Source organism: Scomber japonicus, chromosome 23 (assembly GCF_027409825.1).
Source record: "Scomber japonicus isolate fScoJap1 chromosome 23, fScoJap1.pri, whole genome shotgun sequence".
In the NCBI taxonomy this organism is placed as follows: Eukaryota; Metazoa; Chordata; class Actinopteri; order Scombriformes; family Scombridae; genus Scomber; species Scomber japonicus.
The window spans coordinates 18,204,679-18,226,241 of record NC_070600.1 but is presented as its reverse complement, the minus strand read 5'-3'; the positions used below and the strand labels follow the sequence as shown (position 1 = coordinate 18,226,241).

At 42.1% G+C, this 21,563-nt stretch overlaps 1 protein-coding gene across 2 annotated transcripts; it reads right to left on the bottom strand.

Annotated features, from left to right (window-relative positions):
• Positions 1-19: 19 nt before the first annotated feature.
• golgb1 (golgin B1) lies at positions 20-20,602 on the bottom strand. Of its 2 annotated transcripts, none has more exons than XM_053344161.1 (20): positions 18,911-20,602; positions 16,856-16,934; positions 16,335-16,526; positions 16,118-16,231; positions 15,597-15,761; positions 15,379-15,501; positions 14,175-14,288; positions 13,219-13,921; positions 13,054-13,130; positions 12,246-12,303; positions 6,723-11,778; positions 6,226-6,637; positions 5,878-6,111; positions 4,945-5,781; positions 4,625-4,818; positions 4,359-4,524; positions 3,974-4,074; positions 3,810-3,881; positions 2,478-2,568; positions 20-2,363 (listed from the first exon to the last, which is right to left on the bottom strand). In XM_053344161.1, exons 2-20 carry the CDS (start codon positions 16,922-16,924, stop codon positions 2,223-2,225), a joined length of 8,919 nt encoding a protein of 2,972 aa, XP_053200136.1. In that variant the 5' UTR covers positions 16,925-16,934; positions 18,911-20,602; the 3' UTR covers positions 20-2,222. The 2 variants fall into 2 exon arrangements, with proteins under 2 accessions (XP_053200136.1, XP_053200137.1); XM_053344162.1 differs by having other exon boundaries at positions 20-2,360; positions 4,365-4,524.
• Between the last annotated feature and the right edge of the window lie 961 nt (positions 20,603-21,563).

Below are 21,563 nucleotides of genomic sequence, written 5' to 3'. Positions count from 1 at the left end.
ACAGACAGACAGACACACCTTGTTTACTGAACATGTTTATTCTTTCCTCCGTGTTGTGATCTATAATTGTTTCAAAAACCGTTTTCTTAAGTAAACCAAAGTCCCCGTGTGAACAGGCTACTTACAACTTTTACAGGAAAGTAAGATCAAGACCAAGATTTCACCTCCACATGAAATTAACATAAAAGGTTTTTGAATGTGGTGTGTGATTTAAGTGTTTTTTATCTTTCCATAAAGCGATGCATTATTACCCATTTAAAACCAGTAATTAAGTTTTGAATTTCATTTTGAAGACTTCACAGTATGTCATGACTTCCACTTGTTTGGTCTGAACCTGAGCTTTACATTTCAGACTCTGCTTATGGAAATCAAAATGAACTGAGCTGCAGAAAACAGTTAAGAAAAGTCCTCATACAACATCCATGTATCTCCAATTTAGGTTATTTTAACTTTAGTGTAAAATAAATTAAATGAAGGATTAATTGATCCTCAAAGCATGAGACACCTCTACTTCTCAAACTCAATAAATCCTTACAACATTATCTGGATTATCTGAAAAATGCATAATCTAAAAGCTGAAAAATATGCAGATTTTCTCATAAAATGTATCTCCTATATGTCAATTTTGAACAGGACGGCAACAATGAGGAAAAAAAATCCCAATATTTAGTTTTTTTTCCTACAGCCACATGAACGAGCCAATAATATTTGAGGAGATCATTCCCTGATCTAAACCCCCAACACTTTAATTACAGCCCTTTTAAACAGTTATTTACAGTTCAATTTCAGATTATTTCAGTGTGTGTGTGTGTGTGAGATGTGATGTGATGTGAAGGAAAAACATGGACGTTTAAAGAAGACGCGTACAGTAATCCATCTACCCACAGTGAGCGATAGAAAGATAGAAAGAAAGGAAGAAGGAAGAAGACAATGGCAATATAGATTTACAGTAAGTAGTGAACGATTTAACAGTTTCAACTTATAATAATAAATTATGCTACATCACAGTAGTCTATAATGGGATGGATATTATTGGGAAAAAACACAGCAGTCTTTCTCCTCTGGAATGAATCCACACTGTGGTTAACATTGCACCTGAATGGCAACTTCATCTGCCTTAAAAACTAAAGGGCAAACCGTAAACTCTACATCTGTGCAACAGAAATAAATGTGGACGGGTCAGGAAGGGGGGGGTCTTATTGGGTATGTAAGAGGAAAAACCCACATCCAGCCGACATACGTGACATACAAGTATAAATATCAATATAATATTTCTCTCTCTCTTTTTTTGTTGTTTTTTTAAAATGTGACTTATATAAGGGGACAGTTAGAGAAAAGAAAAAAACTCACATGATAGGAATGTGTAGGAACAGAAATTGCACTGTGCTCCATTTTTTTTTTGTGCATAAAACGAGCAGAAGAGGAAGAGACTGGACTATCACAGCACATCCTGAACCTCAAGCCAGCTGAATGGAACAAGTTTGACATGTTGGGGAAATATATTAAACTTACTTTCTGGTTGGATAATTAGACAAAGAGAAAGATACCACTCACACATCTGACCATTAAATACAAGGCTTATGTAGGGATGAATCAAACAATATATTACATGTTAATTGGTGAGCTTCAGAGGTGCTGGTGGGTGGATTTTGTCACTTTGAAGACAAAGCTAGTCCAGTCTGAATATAAGGAAAAAGCATAAGAGGTCCCCTTTAAGCTGTAGCCTTAAATCTAACAAGGCAGACAAGACAGTGGTTTCCCCAAGATGTCAAACTTTTGCTTTAGTGTTAAGTGACCCTTTTATATCCAAATCTAAAGGCACATGAAGAACACCATCTGCCAAAATACTTGATTTACTCCTAAAGATTTTTAAGCAAAGGATAATTAATCCCTTTTATGTCCTCTTTGTTTGGGGTTTTGAAAAACCTGCCATACACACCTGAAAGCCATTAAAAGATCAAAATGGTTAAAAATCAATGACAACACCTCCCTATATAAATCTATATACTTTGGCTAAAAGTTGAAGTCCTGGTAAAGTGCAGTGTTTGCGTGTAGAGCGTTTCTCATTCCCCCTTTTTTTCCTAATTTATTACACGTAACAATATCAAACATTATGTTGGCTTGGGTTAGGTCTGTGTCACATTTCCATTTTCTTTCCCTTCCTTTTGTCCCTTTCTCCCTCTCTTCTAATCTTGTCGGGGATTGTTAAAGGGGAGCTGGTTTCAGAGGTATCCGCCCAGGCACAGCAGCAGCAGGACGTGCACAGTGAGCAGATAGAGGCTGAACAGCAGAGGGGTGCGCTGGCGGGAGCAGAAGGCCACTCGGAGCATCCGCATCAAACCGGGGCCGCCTCTTCGAGTCTGCTGGAGGGAGCAGAAAAACACAAGGTTACAGGAAACATTTGGCTCGTATGTCTTTATTTCCACGGTGATTAAGATGGTAAATGAGGCGGTGCAGATCATTAGGAGGAGCCTTACTCGAGTGACAGCTCCTTCCGGCGGCTCGATGAAAACAGCGGTCTCTGAGTGATCCCCTTCTTGTGCAGAGTGCCATTTAGCCTGGCTGTGACTAATAATAACAACAACAGATGTTTGCTGTCATTCTTTGTTGATTGAACACATTTAAAACGAGCTACAAAAAGGGGACTAGATGAACTATGAGATTCAGATAAACACAACAGTATGCCAACACTTTTCTTTTCCACAGTATCGACTGTATTGCATGCAAAAAGACACTGAACTAAAGCTGATCTATACTTTATAACATTAAAGGAATAGTTCCTCATTTTGGTAAATGCACTTAGTAGCTTTCTTGCTGAGAGTTATATGAGAAGATTGATACGGCTGTCATACTGTTCATTAAATAGAAACCATTTCTTGGCAGGGTGCAGTGACTTCCAGGAGTCTCGTCATTATGAGGTTGCCAGGCAACCAGCTGAGACTTCAGGACTGTACCCCTCCCCAAAATACTTCCCGTTAAATCACAATAGACTGTCAATTTTACAGTATAGTTTTTGTGCAGTTTAGACAAAGATGTTAATTTCTGAGCTTTATATGTGCTGCTAGTTGGGATTTTGTCAACCTCTGACTGTTTCCTCCTATTTCCAGCCTTTATGATAAGCTGTTGGCTGTAACGTTAATGTCTGTACAGTAAATCTGACATCTTATTTAACTCTCAGCAAGAAAGACAGATAAGTATTCCTATAAATACACTGCACTAACTGGTCACCACTAAATTATCTTATATGGTTTACCACATATTTTATCAGGTGTCTACAGTATCTCTGGTTTCACTTTTGATGCTGCTTGTTGTATGTAGTAGATTCTCATATTCCCACCCATACTATCTGTTTTTGTACTTGAGACATGTTTAAAGACATAAATATAATCTGTTTTGTGTAATAATTAATAATTGTGTGACCAATTTTCAGTGCCGTAATTGTCTTGTTAAAAATTCTTAAAACTAGATCTACTCCTTTCCCTCATTGAAAAACCCACCGTCTATAAACATGCAAATATTTTTTTGCTATAAAAGTTTAACTACTGGACACAAGATGTCGCCACATCACACTTTTGAAGCTGTGTATTAAGACTATGATGGGATTCTGCACTAGTTGTGATATCACCAAATACTTAAAGTGAGCACAGAGAAACTTTCCCTTTTCTGCAGAGGATTATGAAATCTCTGCATATACAGCATTCAAATCTACAAGTGAAGTTAAAAAGTGGAAAAAAAGTGGAGAGGGACTTTAAATTACTCTGTGTGGTATCAATAAAGTTTTTTCTCTGATCTTGTAGCACATTTCATACCGTTCAAGTTGATCTTGCGTAGCCATCAGCTGCTCCTCAGCTGCTATCCTCTGCTGTGTCTCTTCATCCAGTCTGATGTTGAGAAGATTTAAAATATAAAATCAGTGAATATCTGCGTGTTGTGTCTGTTTCTCATCTTTAGAAAGGTTTGATCCATAAAATACCTTCGCTGCAGCTCTTTGACCTCAGCAACGTAGGCGTGGCTGTCCAGCAGGTTAATTCTCTCCTGTGGGGCTCCAGGAGCACTGTCCACTTCCTCTGTGCCCTGTGGGAGGAAAATTACAGTGTGAATATCATATATATATATATTAAATCCAACATCCTGAAATGAAACTGAACCTTTGTTGTTGTTTTTTTTTTACATTAGTTCTTGCAGTTTGGATTATGCCATTTGTAAGCCAATAAAGACATTAAACTGATTTGGATCAGACAGAAACATTTCTAAAACTATCTTAGTCACAACAGTTTATTCCCAGTAATCAATACGATGTTGAAACACAGAATATATTTGTTTCTCTAACAGTCCAGTGTACAAGCACATGTTCAGACCCTTACTTCTCTCTGATAGCGTTCCTGTTGAAGTTTGGGCTTATGAGTGCGGGCGTCCTCCAGCATGGCAGTAAGCTGTCGCAGTTGTTGGTCCCGCTCTGAGAGTGTGGTGAGGGTCTGCTGCTTCAGCTGCTCGGCTTGAGCCATCCAGTCAATTCGCTCCAGTCTAAACAAATAGAAATACCACACATATTCACAATAAATCTAAGGCTCTTTGTGCTAAAAAACAGTGATTTTAAGGACAAAATATCAGTACTGTGGCTCACCTGAGGGTCTCGATTTCCTGTTTGCCCATTTCCACAACATTCTCTAGCTGTGCTACAACACGCAGCATGTCTTCATTCCTTTTCTTTTCATCAAACAGCTCCTGGCTGACTTTAATCAGCTCTCCCGCTCCCAGACGAGCCAGCTCTGACTTCTGTTTCTTGAGCTCAGACGTCTGTGTTTGAAGCTGCTCCAGCTACACATCGACAGAGCAGAAGATTTACACACTGCATAACTCACCTAAACACGTAATTATTAATATATTCACCAGTAGATTTTTAATCACTAAAATATTGACATTTGTGGTTAGACATCTACTCACCAGTCTCTCCCTGTCGTTCTGCAGGGCTTGTAGTGCATTCTTCAAGCCCCACACTTCTCCAGTGGAGCCTGCGGGGCTGCTGTGTGCTGCATGGCCTCCTGCCTTGCTCATCTCTTCCAGCCTCAGGCTCAGTTCCTGGGCCTTGTTTTCTGCCTGATCTCTGCTATCCTGGAGGGAGGCCATGGATTTAGCAAAGGACTGGTTCTCTGCTGTCAGCCGTGCCGTCACCTCTTTCTCCTCCAGCAGCTTCTGTTCGACAGCCAGCAGATCACTGGCCAGCTCTGCCACCCTCTCCTGAGCGCTCTCCGACTCTGTCCTCATCACGCCTCCCTCCCATCGCAGTTCAGCTAGTTCTTTGCTCCTGCTATCCTGCTCTTGCCTCTCCGTTTGTAGACGCTCTTCCAAAGCCTCCACTTGTTCTCTAGCTGCCTGCAGCTGCTCTCTCAGCTTCTCAACCTCTGCACCAGGAGCATCTTTCACCTGTGATACTGTCCTACTGTCAGCAGCCTGGTTAAGAATCTCCCTCTCCACTTTACCTGCTTCTACTTCCGTCTCTCTGGCTCGGCTCATGCTCTTTAACTGACTTTCTAGCTCCTCACGCTCCCTTTCCAAAGAGGCGATCCGTTCTCGCTGGGCTGCCAAAAGCTGTTTGTGTTGGGAGTCCTTCATGCTAAGAACTTGATTAAGTTCTTCACGGTAGCCGTGAAGCTGAGCGGACAGTTTGGCCTTTTCAGCATACAGGTCGTCTCTCTGGACCAGCAGAGAGCGCAGCTCTTCTTTCAGGCTGTTGTTCTCTCCTGCTGCCTCTTGGATCAGACCATCTTTCTCCATCATTACCTGATGCACAATGCAGGTGTTATATTAGGCACCGAAAACAAGCGCAACATATGTCAATGTTGTTAATGTTAATGTGAAAGGATTTTTATACAATACCTGCAGGTGTTTCTCCTCCAGCTGCTTGTACGTGTTGAGGACTCTGTCTCTGTCGTCCTGCAAAGAGCCCATAGCCTTCATGAAAGAGTCCAGCCTGGCTTTTCTGTTGTTGCTCTCTTCCTCTGCCTTTCGTAGTTTTTCCTCCAGATCCCGCAGTTCCCCTCTCCTCTGCTCCAGCTCCTTTTCGGCTTCTTGTGCCCTGCTGTCCGCCTCCTTCCGAGCCTCCTCTGCAGCCTGTGAGGTGAAATCATGAGGAATTTGTAAATAATCTTCTAGTTGATTACCAACATTACTAAAAGGGTATAAAAGTATAAAGTATGTACTGTAGCTAAGTGATAATGTTATTACCTGAGTAACAGCTTGCTCCTTCTCCCCCAGAAGTTCCACTTCCCTCCTCTCCTTCTCATTTAACTCCGTCTGCAGGCTCTCGGTCAAGGCCTTGGAGGAGCGCAGGTCTGTCTCTAGTTGCTCCACGTTCAGACACAGCCGCCTCTCTTCTACCTCCCTCTCCTTCAGCGCAGTCCTGGCCTGGTCGACTTCTTCCTGCAGCACGCCTACAGCCTCCTCCAGAGCCCGGATCCTCTGATGCAGACTCTCCAGCTCAGTTTTTAGGACTTGGGCTTCATTTTGTGCAGACTGCAACTCAGCTGTGGTTTGCTGTAACTTGCTCCTCTCCTCTTCAAGGGCGGCGCGGCTCTGTAGAACGTTCTTCTCATCTTCTGCTACTTTCAGCTGCCAATCTTTGTCGGTTTTCTCTAATCTGGAAGAAAAATTGTCCTCATCAGATCACATTTTTAAGTTTTGTACTGAACAAGCATTTAAGAAAGATATCAAAATAATTTTACCTGTCAACTGAGAGCTGAAGCTCTTCTTTCAGTGCAGATTCTTTCTGAAGTTGCTCTGCCAGCTCCTTGGCTCGTGTTTCAGCCTCCCGAACTTCAGCCTCCTTACCCTGCAGAGCATCATTAAAGCGAGTCTCCCACTGCCGAGCCTCGTCTAAAACTCTGTCCCGGTCGTCTTGCAGTGAGGACATGCAGCGCGAGAAGGCGGCTAACCTGGCAAGAGACTCATCCAGACGGGCCTGCATTTCCTGAGCTCGTCTCTCGGCTCCTTTTGCGATCTCTCTGGCCTCCAGCGTGGCCTCCTCTTCCTTTTCTCTTTCTCTGTCTGCATCTTCCAGTCTCAGCTCTATCTCCTTTAGTTCACCCCCGAGCCTGAATCTCACAGAGTCCAGGGTTTGCTCTGCCTCTGCTTTGATTAAAGCTTCTTTCTTCTGGCTGTCCTGTTCTAAAGTTGTTTTCTCGACTAAAACCTCATTTAACTGTTTCTGGGTTTCGTCTAAGTGGGATTTGCTACTTGCCAACTCTGCCTCAGTCCTTCTCAGGTCCTCAAGCGTTTTGGACGTCTCCAGTTGAGACTGTTCTAGCTTCGTGTGGATCTCGTCGTGGCCTAGCTGCAGCGCCTTTGCCTCCCTACCCAGCTCACTGATCCTCTCTTGGTACTGGATGGAGTCCCTCTGTAACTGACGGACCTCTAGCTGCTTTTCTCTCAACAGTTCCTCCAGCTGACGCGCTCTGCTCTGGCTTCCTTCTTTGACCCTCTGAGCAGACCTCAGTTGTTGTTCCAGCTCCCTCTGCTTGCCGGATTCTGCTTCAGCCTCGGCTCTCTCTCTCTGGGCTTGTCTCATGTCCTCTTCCAGCCTGGCCGCTCGGTCGCCCTCGCTCTGAGCCTGGGCTTCAAGTTCGGCTCGCTCCCTCTCCAACCTTTCCACCTCCCGCTGAAGTTCAGCCAGGTGCTCCCTGGTGTCTGCTGCCTCTTGCTGGTAGCCAGCGATGCTCCCGTTGAGTTGGGCCAACTGGTTCATCAGACGCTCCTCCAAGTTATCTTTCTCAGTTTCAAGGCTTTTCAGGAGTTCTTTGACCTGGGCTTCCCTCTTTGAAGCCTCTTCAATCAGGCACTTTTCTCTCTCTTTGCTCTCTTGCAGGCACTTCTCCAGAGAGGCCATCATGCTCACCTTCTCCTTACTTTCCTCTAGATTTTGCTCAAGAGAGGACAGTTCAGTCTTTAGCTCAGCCTCTCGTTCCTGCCACAGCTCCCTCTCTGCGTTAACAGTGGCCTCCATCTCCCTCATTTTATCATCTAATACAAATTGAGCACTTTCAGTCACATCTGCTTCTTCTCTTTCCACAGTAGGTTGCAAATGTGTTTCTGGTACAGATACTGCACTTATTTGGTCATCTGGAGTCTCTTCTGAGGTGAGGGGTTTTTCTTTGTCATCATATTGACTTTCAACAAGCTCTGTTTTGGTCGTGTCTGACTGCTGGACAGTGACAACTTCTTCTACAACAGCTGCAGAGTTCAGCGTAGCAGCCTGAACTTCATCAATGTCTTTCTCTGCTGTTTTGGCAAGTTCTTCCTTCAGCTGTTCAATCTGTTGCCCCAAAGAGTCTCTTTCTGCTACTGTAGCATCCAACTCATCTCTTAAACTCCCCAGTTCGTCTCGAAGTCTGCCGAGCTCAGCTTTGTGAGATGAATCCTGTCGTTTCATCGAAGGCCTTTCTTGCATCTCTCTGAGTCTCTCATTCTCTTCCTCTAATTCCAATATTTTTTGCTGCTTTGTTTTAGCAAACTTTCTCATTTTGTCTTTCACGGACTCCACCTCCTTCTGCGACTCCTCCGTCTGCCTTTCAGCTTCCTGCCTCGCTGCCTCGTTTGTCCTCATTTTGGCTGCTAAATCCTGTCTCTCCTGCCTGGCAGCTTCCAGGACTCGTCTCACGCGCTCCGCCTCATCGCTCACATTTTCATAAGACTTGAGTAGAGTCTCATATTCATCCTTCATGCCTTGAACCTTTTCCTCCCATTCTCTGCACACCCTGGCAGCCTCTTCTTTTGCCAAGTCTACTTCTCTCGTACAGGCATCTTTCTCACTCAGTATCCCATCCATGGCCAGTTTGAGGCTCTCGCAGGATGACCCTAGGCTTTGGTTCTCCAGTAACATCCGGTCAACCTCGTCGATCAGTTTAACCTTTTCTGCTTTTAGCTTCTCCAGCTCATCTTCTGCTGACTCCATCTTCTGCTGCAGCTCAGATATGAGCTTCTCACTTGAAGCTAGTTGCTCCTTCTGGGTTTTGTTTTCTTTGAGCACCTCTTTGCGAGAGATCAGAGCTGCCTGAAGCTTTCGTTGAAGCTGCTGGATCTTTGCCTCATTGTCTTTTTCTTCCTCCTGCCTCTGTGGAACCTCAACCTCTAACTTCTGGATTTTCTCTTGCTCAGCCTTTAGCTCGTCCTGTAAAGATGATATCAGCTGATCCTTCTGAGACACTGTACCCTGCATGGAGTGTATGAGAGAGGTCTGCTCGCTAAGCTGCTGGCTTAGCTCCATGATCTCACGGTTCTTATTGTCCAGAAACTGCTTGAAGTCTTCAACTTCAGCCTGAAGAGTTGTGATGGAGGTTTCAGAATCCGCAGGTGCTGCTTTGGCTGCAGCTTCCATCTCCGCCTTCAAGGTTTCAGCATGAGATTCGGCTTGGCGATACTTTTCTTTGAGATCACTAATTTCCTCTGAGAGTACATCAATCTGTGTTTCCTTCTCTCTCAGTGATTGGAGCTCTATGCCAAGTTCCTGTAACTCAGCCTCCTTCAGTGACAGGCTGGCATGAGTTTCCTGCAGCTGCTTTTCTAGCTCTGTGTTTGCCGTCCGCACAGTCTGGATCTCCTCTGTTAGAGCTTTCAAAGACTCCTCCATTTGTGGAGGAACCTCAGATTGCTCTGCAGAATGCTGAATCTGATCTTTAGATTGTGATTGTGATGAATCAGTCTCAGATGTAGCAAAATCCACCCATTCCTCCTGGACCCAATCATTTGCTGCTGGCTTCTCCAAGTTTTCAGCAGGTTGCTCGGTCTCATGGTGAGGCAGGTCTTCTTTCTCAGTGCTCACCTTTTCCTCGAATTCCCTCAATTTAGTAAGAAGAACTTCTCTCTCGCCGCTCTGCAACTCAAAACGCTCCTTAAGTTCGCTGTAATCTTCTTTCTGCTGCTTCAGCTGTTCACGATGGTGTCTATCTTTCTCTTTCGCTTTATGGATGGTTTCTTTACGAGATTCTTGCACCTCCACAACTTTCCTCTGAAGGGTTTCACACTCGGCCTCGAGAGACGCCACTTGAGACTGTAACGCAGCTGTTTCAAAAGAAACGTCAGGCTGATGAGATTTTTCAGCTTCTTCATTTAGCTTTTTATTCAGATCAAGTGTATCAGCAAGAGCTTGAGCCTGTTGGATAATTTTCTGCTCAAGAGTCTCAACGGTCTCTTCTTTGGATCTTAAAGCTTGCTCCAGTTCCGCGAGTTTAACCTTCATTTCCTCAATCTCCTGTCCTTGAGACTTTTCAGTTTCTGGTTCTGCTGCGTCACCTTTTTCTTTCTGAGTCTTTGCTTCTGCCTCAAAATCAGCAACCTTCTTCAAAAGCTCTTTCCGTTGCACAAGTGCCACCTGCAACTTCTTCTTTGCGTTTGTCAGCTGGGTTTCTAGCTGCCCTTTGACCTTTCGTAAACTAGTAAGTTCATCCTCTGCAGGAGTGGCGGAGTCTTTATCACTTACTTTCTGTTTCTCGTCTCTCACTTTCTCCAGCTCTACTATCTGCTCCTTTAGTTTGTTGACTTCACTGTCCACCACAAACTTGTTGTCCTCTGCTTGAAGGAGTTTAGCGGACATGCTGTCATTGAGCTCCGTCATCTCCTGCTCTTTCTGGCTGAGACGAAGCTGCAGCTCACAGATCTCAGAGTCCTTCTGTGACAAAGAATCGTTGTTGAGATCTGATGTCCGCGAGTACTCCAACATGCTGCTCTCCATGTCTTGAAGCTTCTTTTCAAGCTCAGAGGAGAGGAGCTCTCTGTCTTCCAGCTGAGCACTCAGCATCCGGGCCTGACCTTCCTGTTCAGAGAGAGCTTGTTGGGCCATTTCTAAATCTGACTGCAGAATCTGGATCTTCTGCTCCTTGGCTTTACTTTCACTGTTCAAAATGTCTAACTGTTCATGCAGAAGATGAATTTCAACACCATGCTTCTCCTCCACAGAGCTACTTTGCTGGGAAAGCTTGTCCAACTCCTCTTTGGCTAACTTAAGCTCCTCTGCAAAATCACTGGCTTGGGACTCGACCTCTTCCTTGGCAGTAGCGAGTGTTTGTGTTTCTTCCTCCAGATTCTGGATTTTCTCCTGTGACTCTGCAGCGAGCTCTCTCAGTTTCTGCAGCTCAGCCAAAAGTTCACTATACCTCTTCTGGAGTTCCTCGGCGAGGATTTGGGCAAAGACCTGGCCAGAGGGTACATCCGTGGTGGATTCACTCTGAGTTAAGTGAACCTGGACCGTCTCTCGGATGATGACAGATGAGGACTCAGCCTGAACTGTGGAGGTTTCCTGCTCCATGCTTGTTGCCTCCCATGACTGCAACTGCAGCTGGCCAAAGTCTTGCAGGATGGACGGCCATTCCTGGCCTCCGTCTTGATTCACAGCTTCCAGGAGGGTCCAGCTGCTGTGAGCCACCTCTGAATCACTACTGGCGACCATCTCATCTGATGAAGTCCCTTTGGATCCTTCTGGTGATTCAGACTGGTCTCCAATAAGCTCCGGGCTACTTTCATTATCAGCAGAAATGGAGATAACAGAGGTGTCCTCAGCAACTAAGGTGGTCTCCTCTTCTTGTGTATTATCCAGGGAGTCAGGATGGGTTGCAGAAGTGTCATGGGGGGCTGTACTGGCATCCTGACATTGATCTGGACTCTGATCATAATTTTCACCCAATGCAGCCTTACTGGAGCTGCGCTCTTCAGCCAGTTGAAGAGACTCTTGCAAGGCAACCAGCTCTTTGTCTTTTTCCAACAGCTGCTGCTCCAGTGCCAATATGTGTGCTGTGGAGGTCAGCAGAGGTGAAATTAGAAAAAAAAATTCAAAAAGGCCTCAAATAACTACTAGTAGTTTCAACAGTTTATATGCAAGAGTCCACCCAGTGTAAGATAAATTCAATCTCAATGTGTGCTACTGTCATCACATCACATCAGTGTTCAAATTTAATCTGGTCAACTTGTCATTCAGAAAACATTCTAGGAATTAAGTTATTTCTAACTTTTCAATAGTAAGGTTCAAGACTTTTACACATTACATTAAAAACAAAAATATGATAAACCACTATGGATTTTGAGGTGTTCAGTAAGACATTTTTTTTCTTTAATTGTATTACTAACTAATTATGTAATGACATTCAATTCAAAACATGGCACATATTTTGTCATTATTTCTACACCTATGCCTCGTACAGAACAGCTGATATGATACATACATTTTATTGTGGCAGATATAACCAACAAATCTTTTATACCTTTGTCAGTTTCAGATGAAATCTGTGTTGGTGGTTCAGCTGCATCTCTTTCAGACATCTAAAAGAGAGAGGCAAAAACATATATTACATTTTGATAATAGGCAGGAGAGAAATTAAGTGATTTACTAGAGAATTAAAACCTGTTAAAGAATTGGTGATATAACTGTTTTTAAGAGCTCTATGCAACTTCTGTGATTGCTGCAACAATTTAAATCTATATCAGCAGGACGTATGGCTGTAGAGTGAGGTGAAGGTCGGCTAATACAGACAGATAGTCATAACAGTGGATCAGTGCAGAGGGGATTAGAGGACGCACTTCTTCACTGGGTTAGAGCATCGCCCGTCTGTGACCCTGCTTCCGCCCTGTCTGATACTGAACTGATGGAAATCACCTGCCCAGACACAAGTCGCGACGGTGGACTAGGTGTAAAGGATCAAACTAATCTCATAAATATAAAAAGGTGAAAGTACAAAGTATGTGTTTTAATGAAAGTGCAAATGACCTAGTTGTCTAAGTTTTGTAGACACACTATTAGGAACTTATAACTCAGCTTATCCAAAGCTTTCTCACCATATCCTGCACCTTGTTTAACCATATAAATAGAGACACTGCAAAACAGAACTCATTACAAAAGGCACTGAGACACTTTGATGTTTAAGCTTTGCGGAAATGATAAAGCAGAGTATCATAGAGCTTATTAAGGATTGCCTTTTGAAGTTTACATCTCAAGTCAAATAAGCTGCTAACATCTGGTATTTAACAGCTAATGAGTCCCAAAATTTGCCTGAGTGTTTAAAAAGTACTAACTGTTTCAATTTGCTGCTCCAGCTGCTCTATCCTGGTGATGGACTCTTCATTTTCAGCGGTTCTTCTGGCTAATTGTTCTGAAAAGTAGAGACGAGAGTGTTATTAAAATGTTAGAAAAGAGACCATGAAAAAAAGGCTTATTTTAGGTGAAATTAATGCTCTCACCCTGAAGAGCTTCCATGGTGTGGCTAAGCTCGACACGAAGTTCCTCACTCTCTATACGTTCGTCTTTCAGCCTTGTCAGCTGTGTCTCAATGGACTGCACAGTGTCCACGAACAGAGAAAGATCTGTTGGAACTGGACTTTCCTCTGATGGTTGAACATCTTCTAGAGCCAGAGATTGTAGATGTCTCCAAACTTCACTCAACATCTCACCCTTCTTCTGTGAATCTTCGTACTCCTGTCTGAGGGAATCCAGCTCTCTCTCTAGTTTATTTACTTCTGACTTCTCCCTCTCCGCAGTGTCCTGGCTGGCTGCAGACTCTGCCTCTCTCATAGATGCAAGTTCTCCTTCAAGGCGAGCAATTTCCGCCCCGTCTCTCTCTGAAGCATCACGGCACGCTTGGACGGCTGCGAGCTCGGCCTCTTTCGTCAAAGCCAGTTCTCTCTCCAACCTGACAACCTCCATCTTCTCCTTCTCCAGAGCCTCCAGTCGAACATGCTCTGCCTCTCTCAGGGAGGACAGCTCACTCTCCTGCCTTGCCGCCTCTGTACTTTCTCTTTCCAGGGCCTCCAGGTTGGTTCGTAGAGAGGCGAGTTCTGCTTCAGTTCTGCTGGACTGTTCGGCCCACTGCTGCCTCTCATCCTCTTGCTGCTTGACGGCCTCGGTCAACTCTTGCTCCATCTGCCGGAACTGAGCCGTCAAGATCTGAAGACAATCATACACGGAGAAACAAGGAGGATATGAGTGGGTGTGTTGTATGGCTGAGCCAAACAATGCATAATAATGACGTCCATCAAGATGTAAGGCGTGTCTATTTGTTTAGTTTTCTTTTCATCAGGCAGGAGCAGTATTTAATCTACTAAGCATCTGTAAATATCTGGCAATATGCGGAACAATCGCTTCACCAACAAACTACAAGTAGCTGAACAAATGGCATCTAGTACAACAGGATGTGTACCTGTTTCTGCTGATCGGCACTGCTGACTTCTTGCTGCAGCATTTCCAGCACCTGGGACCGAGAGTTCAAGGCCTCTTCGAGCTCTTCACACCGCCGCTGGGCTGTATGCAGGGTCTGGGAAAGACGAGAAGCAAAGAGACTAAATAACCTGTGCAGTTAAGGTCTAAACTAGAGCAAGTGATACAGGCTGCATTGAAGATTAAAGGAGTAAAACTGCATATGACCTGCAGTCTATTTACGAAGAGGCTACATTAAGGAAAGCTAACAGGATTTTAACAGACCCATCCCATGTCCTATTTACTGAGCGCCAGCTGCTGCCTCCTGCTACGAGGTTCAGAGCAACTCGTAGCAGATTAAACAGATTTATAAATTAATTTATCTCACTGTCCATAAAAATTTTAAATAGTGGCAAACAGGACCAGGATGTGCTCTGGTTGTTGTAGTGTGTTATTTGACATTTTGTTTAATATGTTAGCCTTGCTATTTTAGAACCATGGACATTATTTATTGCTACTTTAGTATAGTTGAGATCCTTGCTGTTATGGTAATCAATTTATTGATATGTTTTTTAAATCTTGATGTTAGTGTATTGAAGTGTTGTCTTTCAATGGCTGCAGCATGGGTGTAGAGCTCAAGACACATTTCCTGCACTGTGGGACAATAAAGTTTATCTTGAATTTTGAATATCTGCATTACCACTAGATTAACTGCAACATTTTTATGTTTTATTCTCTTGGGATGAACTGAGGCAAATCCAGTTCTTTGCCAGTTATGAGAACTATTCTTAAAAGAGTTTGGTTTCAGTTTATACTGTAGACTATTTTTAGAGCAAGTTTCTCTGCTTTTTCCTGTTAAAAGGTACTTTTGTTGAGTTTATCCTCATCTGAATCAAAGGTCTTATGTTGTATAGTTTCTAAAGTACTCAGAGGGAAAGTATTTTAGGCTATATAGATAAAAATGACTTGCCTATATTGCTTTACAGGACAATATAATTTAATGTCTATTATTTAGAGAGTTAAAACAAATATTGTCCAATATTACATGATGTTTCAAACTATCAACAAAAACAAGATGAATACAATTAAAGGATGCAACAGGGGAAAAAAGAGATTACTAGGGACTTGGGATTGAATCAGTTGGCAATAAATGAAAAAAATCACAAATTAGATGTTCAATTAATGTAAAGAACTACTGGATCTTGCACCTGCTGAAGCTCGCCGTCATTCTGAGATTGCGACGTGACCCTCAGCAGCTCTTCTTCATGTTTCTGGATTTGCTCCTGAAAGCGCACATCCTTCTCACAGACCACAGCCTGTAGGATCCGCAGCTGATAACAACAAGCACAATAACACATTCAGACAACTTTTTCAAGACATTTAAATTGTTAAAAAGAAGGACTACATGTAATTACAGCTACATTACCTGTTCAGCGTGTGCAGATTCCTTCTCTTGAAGGAGCTGTTCGGTGACCTGGAGTCGTTCTTTAAGCGCCCTGCTGTTCCCCTCCTCCTCGCTCAGCTTGCTCTGAAGTTCTTGGAGCTCGTCCTCTCTTGCAGATCCCACTCCTGTGAAAGAGCTGTCTGGGCTCTGATGTAGACAAAACAGATGTTCAAGTCAGATAAATTATGAAGTGCTTGAGCTTTATTGATGGTTTGTGGTTCAAGGGTGGCATATTTTTGTCTGTGGAAGACAAGACTTTGTAGTAAAAGTGTGGAGGCAAGACAAGGCAAATTTCTTTGTATAGCACATTTCAACAACAAGGCAACTCAAAGCACTTTACATAAAACATCAAATGAGTCGAGACAGGCTATAAAAGCAAGACATGTTGGAATAAAAAGACATTTAAATATGAAATATATGTTCAATTGGAAATAAAATTGAGCTAAAAGAGGAGAGGTAATAAAATGTTACAACTCCAAAGATTTTGCCTGATTTAAACTTACTGTTGCTCCTTCTTGTCCTTTCAATTCACTGATCTGTTTGCTGAGTGATGCCATCTTAGCTTTGGCCTGCAGTTTGAGTTTAGTGAAGCGAGCCTCAGCTGCATCCTTTTCATTCTGTGGATATGGATCCAAAAAAATGCATTAAATATTACTGAATGGTGCTCAACCATACAAAATATTAGATAGGGTAATAGTTAATTACACACACGTTATTTACCTTGAGTTGTGCATCTTTGTTAGATAGTTCAGTGTCCTTCTCAACGAGCTGGGTGTCTTTGTCTCTGATGAGCTCCTTCAGCTGGACCACCAGTTGTTCCAGGTGGGCCAGCCTCTCCAAGGCCTCCTCGGGTGCCTCAGACTCCACTGGAGCCTGGCCCTCTCCGGCAGGTAGCTGAGGCACCAGCATGCCCTGTTCATGGAAAACAAATACGAGGAGTGAATATATGAGATAATGTTTTAAGTTACATTGGTGCACATCTTGCATATATTTCTGTACAGCTAAGATGCTTGTAATAGCTTATGTCTTATTTCTTTGTAAAGATAGAAGACAAGCAGACATTTCCAACCATCCTGCTACCCGTGACTGTGCAATGATTTCTACACTTACACATTTTTAACTTTATCAGACATCAGATCTACACTTATTTTAAAAGCATGGATTGTGGTTGACAGTCCTACTTCATTTGGGGTTATTCAGGTTTAACCTTGTTGATATTTATGTGCTGCTCTCTCGCTCACCTGTGAGTCTCCATCTGTGCCCTCCTCTCCAGAGAGCTCCTGGAGGACTGTGGCCAGACGGCTAAACATAAAGATGGCACTGTGAGGGGAGAAAAGAAACTCATAAATTTGAGGCTTCAGTGTGAAAAAAACATTAAATCATTCCTTTGCAACTCCCATTCTGTTTGCTAAAGATACATTTTCTGCTTTATATTTTCCTAACGAGAGCCTACAGTTAAATGTGTTGTGTTCATAATGCACAGTATTGCATCATGTTCACCAAGAACAGCTTGAAGTGCTGCCTGATGTTGACATGTCCTCTAAAAAGGTGTGAATATACACGTCCAAAATGTTTTTATTTAACTTTTGTTGTGCAACGTTTCTGCAGGCAGTGCCAGTGTATGTGAAACAAGGTTTTATAGATTTGAGGTTTAAAGTTAATCATTGATGGAAACTGGCAAAACAATCTCATAGTCATATATCCTCAACATCGTCCTTGTTAGATGAGTTACCCAGTTTCATCAAATTGTAGATTTATTCTATTTTTCAGGGCACTATAAAGACTTTTCATCCATGGTGGCTTAAAAGTTGAGATTTGATTTGATATGAAATTAGATTTGATTCCTACTTTTTAGGCCAACATGAAAAAAAGTCCTTAAATTGCTCAGAAATATGAAAATAATCTACAATTCCCTGAAAACTCCTCCTGCTAAGAAAGATCGTCAGATACTAAAGCTGCAACTAATATTTTAATTCTCAATTAATCTGACTATAATGTTCTCAATTACTTAGTTAGTTAATTCAGTATTTCTTATGGATTAGTAAATAGAAAGAAATGCCAGTCACAATTTTATGAAGCTCAAATTTACATACTCCATATACTGGACTTGGTGATGAGAAGTTTTGACAGGTTTATAGACATTTTAATAAATTATAGCCTGTTTAAAATCCCCCTACATCCAGATTACATTGTATTTGGGAGTGCAATAATAAAGTAAAGAAATAAGTGTGGTGACAAGGCTGTAATGTTATCCACTGTTATGTCTACGAGGAAGTTTACCGGATCCTTTGAAGGTATAAAATGTTGGCTACAAAGGCTATAATGACGAAATGGATTCCTTCAGTTCAACCGTGGAAATCTCTGATATCTGCTGAGATACTGTACAGGTGGGACAACTCATCGTAAGAAAATGGGAGAAAACCACAGTATCTTCTAGGAATTATATGAAGTATGGCATGAAGACAACTGACTGAGTTGAGGGCTTGTTTTGTTCATGAACAACATTATTTATTAACCCCTCTGTGCTCTGGTGAGTAAAGTGCTTAAGAAAACAGTGTTTTATCTAGAAATTGTATAATATTATGATTAGATGGACACTTACAAGAGCACTTTACTGGATTTCAGTCAATTTGGAGCTTTTTAAAAACCAAAATCTCACACAAACATGCCCATATTAAAAAACATACGATCCTAGGGTGTGTGATATGACAGGAGTCAGATACGACAGATAAAACAGGTCGCTTTTGTCTAAAAAAATCTTCGCTTTTCCTCTCAAATCCAGAGCAACGCATTGACTGACGCTCCCTAACCGGACACCTCCGAGCGGTGCCGAACAGAGTCGAGTCTGCCCGAAACCGCCGGATGATGCTCCCTAACCGTTGTTCTCCGAGTGATGCCGAACAGAGCCGAACAGAGCCAAACAGAGCCGAGTCTGCCCGAACGCGCCGGACACTCCACTGCGACTGCGCCACTCTTTTAGTGAACAGCAAAGATTATAGCAAGCTAACACGAATAAACGGACTGCAAACTTTCCACGGCCTGGACTGGACATTTACTAAAATGTAATAGACTCGTTTGAAGATTAAGAAACGGTGGCTTGAAGGGGATGCTCAATGAATATATGCGTTTTGTATTACTGCTGACTTAATAAGTTAGCTACTTTAGCTCGCAAATACAGCTTCTTTAAGGGAAAAACTGCCTCGCTCTCTTCCTTTACACTCTCCTTTCTCGCATTAACAGCTTTGTATTGGGGAGAGGTGCAGCTTTAAAAACAGAAAAAAGGGCATTTGACTCACCTGTGCGAGTGCTTCTCAGGTAAATGTTCCTTGGTTTTTATTTGCTATATTTCCTCGTACGGATTTCAGAGCAGAGCCACATCACCAAACACTCCCGGAAACAAAGCTTTCTCTGCGCTGATTGGACCAACGCAAAAGGGACTGGCTGCAAATTTCCAGACGTCTACACCTACTTAGGGAGCATCAGCTTAAGACATATGTGTCTTAAAAACGAAAAAATGCACCCTTGAGCTACAAAATTGACTTTTCTGCACCTTGGAAATCACACAGAAGTCAAAAGATGGCAGGACATGATCAAAGAGTCAACTTGATCATCAACCGTGGCAGGCAGCTGGGAAGGAGTCTGATGCTACTCGCCCATTACACCACAGTGTTTGTGGCCTTCGTGGGTCGCACCGTCCAGTGGATTGTGGAGGCAGTGAAGTGGACCAGCCTGTTTGCTCACTACACGGTGTCAGTGTTTGACTCCATCTACAGACATCTGCACTGGGGGAGGAGGAAAAGTGTTGGGGCGAAGGAGATCTGCCCGAGCTCTGACATGCAGCCACAGTGACTACTTATAACTTTCGCTGTCAACAGGGTCTTGAAAGTAGAGAGACTGACACTGGACTGAAACCTTTGAAAGATAAATGTGAAGAGAAAAGGATGCAAGGTGAAGAAGGAAAACGAGGCCTTACTGTAGTCTTTAGCTTTTTGTTGTTTTTTTAAGCTTTTAAAACATAGCTATTTGTGACATCATATTACTTGGTGTTTATATTTGTATGTGAGCTCATATACCAAGTTTTGTTGTCTCTTCCAAAAATGTTGGAAACTACACTACATATTTCAGGTTATTTGTAAGACACAACGGGAAAACATGGTTGCTTGCATTCATGGCATTTATCACTCATATACCTGCAGATATATGATTGTTAATGTGAATGTGTGGGCAAGGGGGGTAAACAATGCAAACTGGAGGACAATATGAAGCATAGATACTGTATGCCTTTTCAGAATTACATTATTGCACTATAGCAGGGGTAGGATGCGGGTTTTAATGAAGCACTACATGAACAATCCACTATTTCATTAACAGCCAATTGATTTTTTTAAATTGTATTTGTTAACATCTGTGCCTGTCTGATACAAACACTATATTTTATTTTATTTGTGGACACTGACCAAACTTTATGTGTTAGTCTGAACTGAACAATGAGCCGCCACACCAGCTACACCAGTCACCTGGTGGAGGTACTGCTTCCTGTGGTTTTTCTGTAATGTCAATGTAAACGACAGCTGCATTAACCAATGAAATTATTTTTTTTAAACTTATTTTATTACTACATACTGTATATTTTCATTTTCAGTATATTTAGATGACCTTTTATCACTACGATATATGTATCTGTATTATTTGTCTATTGTTTGTGCATTGTAAGAATGCACCTGTTAACTATTAACAGCACTTATAGCTGCTATAAACAACGTTACTGCTTTCAAATAAGATTACAAAGCTTATGTGAAGGAAGTGAGACAGCACTGCATGTAGAAGAAATTAAATATATGATTATCTTCCTTGTTTCTGGTAATGACATTGCAATGAAATGGCTTTCAGCAGTATTTTGATATTATTTTTATTTACTCAAACTGTTATACTTGTTCAGTTACCGTTATTTGTGGCTCAGGCCTTCTTGAAACGGTGGTTTCCAAATAAAGTCCTCTGCCAAATCATGTTTGTCTTCTCTTCTTTCCTTTAGTCTTATTATCAACTAATATTTTGTATAATGACCGTGATCATTTTTCAAAGCTGGAGGTGAGTCAGCAGTCTACAGGATCTCCCAGTAGACAAATACAACCAGCAAATATTGACATTTGAGAAGCTTGAACCAGGGAATGACATTAATGATTTAACCGACTATCCAAATTGTTGCAGATTCATTTTAATCCACTGAACTGTACTGTCTCTAAAAAGTGTACTGGGGGGCACACTTTAACTGTATTGTAAGGATATTTTATTCATCACATACACACCACAGGATGTACAGTGAGGAGTATCACAAGACTGCAAGAGAACAAAAATAATATGCAATGTTCATTACCAATATATATATATATATATATATATATATATATATATATATATGTATAAATACAATAATCAGACAAGTAGTATAAAATAGACACCACTTTTCCCCACAAAGGATGATACTGTAAATCATAATTTAGGAATTAAGTGTGCCTGACTTGAAGTCAACTGCTGAGAGTTCACTGAACTTAAGTTAAGTTTAGGAAGTTTATTAAGTTAGTTAGTTTAATCAGTTTTTTGTAAAGACTTGTGATGTGTTCACAGACTTTCCAGCATGCATTGTTTGACAGTTAAAATTCTCCTAAGATGTTTCTTGTGTGGTTTGATAAAAACATACATGATGGAAATTTGTGTCTCAAACGCATGTTAAGAGTAAGTCATGGTTGTTTCCTTTGATAGTAATGAAAACAATGCAAACCACAATGGAGGTTCGTATCAAATGTAGACACCAATGATTTCACTAATTCATTGACATTACCCGTCATGTTGACAATGTGCTGAGCAGCTACCTGAGTAAGGTACCTCTCATGTCGTGGGTAGTTATACACTGACCAGCCAAAACATTAAATCCACCTGCCTAATATTGTG

Excerpts from the sequence above, each read along its gene's own strand:
- golgb1 (XM_053344161.1), bottom strand. The coding sequence starts at position 16,924 with ATGTTTAGCCGTCTGGCCACAGTCCTCCAGGAGCTCTCTGGAGAGGAG. Across the intron at positions 15,762-16,117 it reads AAGGACAAGAAGGAGCAACA|AGCCCAGACAGCTCTTTCAC; the intron begins GTAAGTTTAAAT and ends TGTCTACATCAG. Across the intron at positions 5,782-5,877 it reads TGGAGGAGAAACACCTGCAG|GTAATGATGGAGAAAGATGG; the intron begins GTATTGTATAAA and ends ATTGTGCATCAG.